We start from the raw sequence: 5,181 nt of genomic DNA on the forward strand, positions 1-5,181 counted from the left end.
GCTTTAACCTTTTTGCAAGGTTATATTAAAACATGCGATTCAAAACTGAGGTTACATCGGCTAGCTGTCAAAACACATTTGCACTATACTGATGCACTTTACTGACGCAGCTTAGTCATGGACGTAAAAATAATTAAGAACGAAACGTGGACTCTAAAATCGGACCCCAGGCATTAATGGCACGAACTGTACATATAAATTATATAGAAAAATTGAGACAATACAAAGTGTTGAAATGCAATAAAAAGCTATTATTATGATGTAAGTATTTTCTTTTTGTATCAACTGTCATCAGCTTATAAGGTTAGAAGTACTTTACTAAATTAAAATGGCGGTGGCTACCTAACCTAACCGACGCCGTGTCGCATCTCTGTATTCTAGGACTCTAATGTAGTAGTGTGTAGTGATGTGTCATGTTTATTACCACATCAATATATCTCATACATATACACAAATTTGTCGGTTACCAATATATCTTTATTTAGGCTTCTATACTTAATTCTAACGACTCACATATACTCATTTCTTTATTGTACATCTGGCTCTGCCTTCATTTCGAGCATATAACCTGCCTAACTTTTCCACGAAGTAAACGTTTTGGTAAATTGATAGCATTAGTCGCCATGTTGAGGTTAAAATGGATAACGAAATCTGTAATTATTTCATTTTTTCCCGTTTTGGTACAAAATGCACCAGAGCCAGATACATTAGCATGTGTGTTTTAATCGTGGAAAAGGAAATTTTATTCTATGCGATTAATACGAAGTAATTAGTAACCAACAAAAATGGTATTTTTGTCGATAAAACAGACGGCTTTAGCATCCTCTTAAGGCGATCCTAAACTGGAATCAAACTCTAAAAATGTCGCTGTTTTACCGACGATTTATGAGTGTGTATGCATGCGATATTGATGTAATAATATCTAGTGACGTGTTCAGATTTACTACCATATCGATATCATATGCACACATCGTAACAAATTTTCAAGAATATATATTTTTTTTATTAGACATCCAAGTCTAATTTTATGAACTCTACATTGTTTGCACATGTAATTCGTAGTTCCGGCGTGTATCATTTTGTACTAATAAACTGCCAAATTTTTATACGAAGCAAATATTGACACACGTTGACTGCAGCTCTAGACGCTATGTTGGACTATAAAAAGGTATAATTAAACGGAGATCTAAATTTCTTAAATTTTTTTCGTTCTCAACATAACTTCTACCAGCCGGAACTACATTGATACCTATATATACTTTAATCGTGGAGAAGGATTATTAAATCTGCTGCCTTTAATTATATGTTTATTTTGTTTTGGAAAATAATCACGTTTGGTCGATGATACAGACGACTTTTTAGGATCGCCTTAAGCTTATGTTCGAGATAAAAAAAAATAAAACAAAAATTTTTCAAGGCGATACCTATAGCTGTGTGATGCGTATTCTTTCGAGCGGATGCATCTGGCGTGATTGGCATGAATGCGCGAGGACATTTATGACATCTAGCATCCTTTGATCAACTTCGAAACTAACGGAGAAAATGAGCAAGATGAAGAAGAAGCAGATTTGTGCGCAATATGCGGTTTTCTTTGTGAAAGAACTTTGCTCCTGTTACCGGGAACGTACGGTATATGATGAGATGTAGTATATCTGCCGCGATACATTTATAGACAGCCAAGGATAAGGAATTCATGAGAGTACTATCGCGCGATTCCGTCGCGTCGCGCATGAATGCAATGAATTGCGCTATCGCGCTTAAAAAAGGCGCAGAGGTCGTGGAGGATTGCTCATCGCGCACGCGGAAAGAGGCGTAAAATAAGATCCAACAACCGCGTGTACGTTCGAGAGAAAGGGGGAGAGAGAGAGAGAGAGAGAGAGAGAGAGAGAGAGAAGTCGCGGATGTGTAGTCGGATAGTACACGAAGTTCGTCTCGATCGCAATCTACACGGATCAAATGCATATACATATTATATGTACAGGTATCACGTCTCCGGTTTAGGATCAGTTTCGCTCGAATTAAAATTTAATTCAATGCGCGTGCGAACGAGCGTGATGTGTATGTATGCGCGTGAAGGCGGGTGAAAATCGCGGAGGCAATTCCGTCAATCCGTATATAATAATTAAAAAGTGCTCGAACGCGGCAAACGTCACTCCGAGACGGCTGCGCGCGGCGGCGGCGCGCAGCAGGACAACGCACAGCTTCAGCAGGTTATTACGTCCGTTATATCCCCCGCGTCGTCGTCGGCACAGCTTACGTAACGCGTGTAGTGCGCACCATCCGCCGCGTTGCAACGCTCGCTGCTCCGAAGGGTCCCGGAAGCATTCGTCCGATCAGTCGGTTGGTCGGTCGAACTTTTCGTAGAGAGCGGGGGGAGGGGGAGGGGTAGCGAAGAGAGAGAACGATAGCACGGCCGCGACTACATTCGGCTCACTCCGCCACAACCGAATGAACCGAACGAAGCCCGCGCTGAGCTGATTGTGAGGCGCCCGAGGACGGCGGAAGAAAGACAGAGACGAATAGAACAACTGCGCGCGCACGAGAGGAAGAGAAAGAGAGAAACGGTGGCGGAGTAGCGGTAGGTCAAACGCTAGACGGAGACGCGGTGAAACCTAGAGAGGAGAGGAGGTGTACGTGTGCGAGGGCACACTGAGTTGCGCGAGTATCAACCAGCTGGTTAGCAAGGGAGTCGTGAGCAACTGAGCAGTCGCCAGTGAGACGCGGCACCCCGCGAGCGCGTGTGTTATTTGTTCGTTCGTTCGTCCGTCCGTCTGTACGCGTGCTTTAAGTATCCGTGGCGGGGATTCCCCTACGCGTGTGCCCGCCGTAACTGTTATCTCCTTCTTTTCCTCCTTTTGCTGGTTCCGTTTTGACAGTCGCACGCACGTACGTACGTTCGTTCGTCCGTTCATCTGGAAGTAATATCGTGCTTCTTTACTCGCACTTCATTCGCGAACACGACACTTGCCTCCGCGAGCATCGTCTGCTCTGCCTCCTCCAGCGCGTCGCTCCACCATCGTTCGTCCCGACTCCCGCTCGCGCGCGCTCCTTCGCCTCGTCCGCACCGTTTTTCCTCTTTCTCCCCTCGTCTTTCTAGCCTTCCCCTCCTCCAATCAGGAGGCAAGAAGAAAGAGAGAAAGAGAGAGAGGGAGGTGCGAGTACGTGTGGTGCGCGATCCGTGGTGTACATCATTGAATCATTCCGTCTTCATTGTGTGTGCCACTGGTGCGCGCCGTCTGCTCCTCCGTAATCTCCGTGGCCGTGCGTGTGCACCCGCGCGCGCGGGTGTGCGAGTCCCGTGCGTGTGTGGTGTACGTGTGTGTGTGTGTTGTGTGGGTTACGTGCGCGCAACGAACAAACCAAGATGGCCGCCGATTCAGGAATGGAGACGTGTCCCTCCCCGGAGATTGCGGACTCCAGAAAGCGGCCGCTCGACTGCGATGCGGAGAACGGCGCGACCAAAAGATCGCACTACGGATCAGGTATTTGAGATCGGGCGTCATCGACGCCGAGCGTCAACATCGCCGACGTCGCGCCGTCGCGAGATCGCGGAGATTTCACTCGTTCGCACGACATCGTCATCGTCCGAAACCTAGTCTCTCTCTCCTCTCACGTATACTCGTGCATCATTCACGCAATAGATGATATGTTGTTTTTCCTCTTTCTCTATCTTTCTGTCCCTCACGCTCCGTTTTTTTCCCTGCTCTTCTCTCTTTTGCCTAATGCCACGCTTTTTTGACAATTCCGTCATCATCGTTGCCGTTGTCGTCTTTGTCGCGCGCTCTGTTGACACAGCGCGGATCTGTTCCCTTTCATTTCTCACTTTGTGGAGGCCTTTTCGTCGATGGCTCATTTTTCATCGACCGTACATGTCACGAACACAGTGCACAGCGCCTCGCTTCACCTCACCTCACCTCACCTCACCTCACCTTGCCTCACCTCACCTCGCCTCACCTCACCTCGCCTCGCCTCACCTCGCCTCACCTCACCTCGTCTCACCTCGCCTCGCCTCGCGCATCCTCGCCCGTGCCACGTCTCCTTCCGCTTGCTTCGTCGCCCCGTTTTCTTTTTCCTCTTTCCCTCTCTATGTCTCTCTCTGTCTCTCTCTCTCTCTCTCTCTCTCTCTCTCTCTCTTCATTATTGCTCTATCGGTGTACTCTATTTTTTCCAATCTACACGGAGTCGCGCGTGTGGACACGTCCAAGTTTGACGACGAACCGAATCGGTTAGCGGGAAAAGCGATGTTTTGAATTTTGACGTCCCATCTACGCGACATCCTCCACTTCCTTTGTCTCTCTTTTCCTCTTTCTCCCTCTCTCTCTCTCTCTCTCTCTCTCACATGCTCTCGCTCTCCCTCGGCTACGTGTGGGCGGTCGTGCCTGTGGAACGTCGTTAATGGAGGACCGCTTCCACGGCGGTGGCTGCTCCTACGGTGACTCTGCAACTTTGTCGCGCGAGTATCGTGGAAATAGCGGCGCGCACGTTCCCGCCGCGCCGCGCCGTTACGTTCATCGGTCATCATCGTCATTGCCGTGCGTTATACACGCGCGCGCCTGTCACAGCGGCACTCCGCGCTCCGTTCCGTGCCGTGATATTCGTTAACGCGGTGCCACGATCGCAACCGTCGTTGTCGTCGAGAAGCCGCCACCGCCGCTGCCATCCGCGTGCAGAACGACGGCGCCCACTAGGATGTGGCGCATCGGTGAGTGAGTTTGTCACGCACGCACGCACCCACCTCGCGTCTCTCCGCCTCTCGGAGGAGGTTGACGGGTCAAGGTCGCCGGGCCAGCCAGCCAGCCAGCTAGCGGGCGAGCGAGCGAGCGAGCGAGCGAGCGAGGCCGAACCGAGCCGAGCTAACGCGCAGGGCCTCCATCTGTCAAACAGCTGTTTGCCTTTCGCACATCCAACTTCCTGCTGTGTACCGTCCCTTTCGCTCCGATCGCATCGATCTCGGTTACCGTTCGACAATGTTCGTTCATCTAAAAAAAAAAAAGGCGAAACGAAGTGGTTAACCGAAACATTATCGGGAGTCTCCGTATCTTGGTTAGGCCACGTCGATCCTTTTGTTGTGACATCCGCTTGAAATCCGACGTCTTTAATCGGAGCTGATCACCGTTTTAACTGCGATTGTCTCTATCTAAATACCCGCTTGCTCTCTCTCTCTCTCTCTCTCTCTCTCTC

General features: G+C 49.1%; 1 protein-coding gene across 3 annotated transcripts in view; it reads left to right on the forward strand.

Moving 5' to 3' along the window:
* Window positions 1-1,253: 1,253 nt before the first annotated feature.
* Window positions 1,254-5,181, forward strand: part of LOC105448089 (RNA-binding protein Nova-1) — a 21,397-nt gene continuing 17,469 nt past the window's right edge. For 2 of the 3 annotated variants that reach the window (XM_011686451.1, XM_011686470.1), the window contains exon 1: window positions 1,254-3,482. In XM_011686451.1, the coding sequence (XP_011684753.1) occupies window positions 3,365-3,482 (118 nt within the window). In that variant the 5' untranslated portion in view covers window positions 1,254-3,364. Of the gene's footprint in view, window positions 3,483-4,256; window positions 4,703-5,181 lie in introns of those variants that run through there. The other variant, XM_011686462.1, reaches the window with a different exon arrangement.

Source organism: Wasmannia auropunctata, unplaced genomic scaffold (genome assembly GCF_000956235.1).
Source record: "Wasmannia auropunctata unplaced genomic scaffold, wasmannia.A_1.0 LD336116.1, whole genome shotgun sequence".
NCBI lineage: Eukaryota > Metazoa > Arthropoda > Insecta > Hymenoptera > Formicidae > Wasmannia > Wasmannia auropunctata.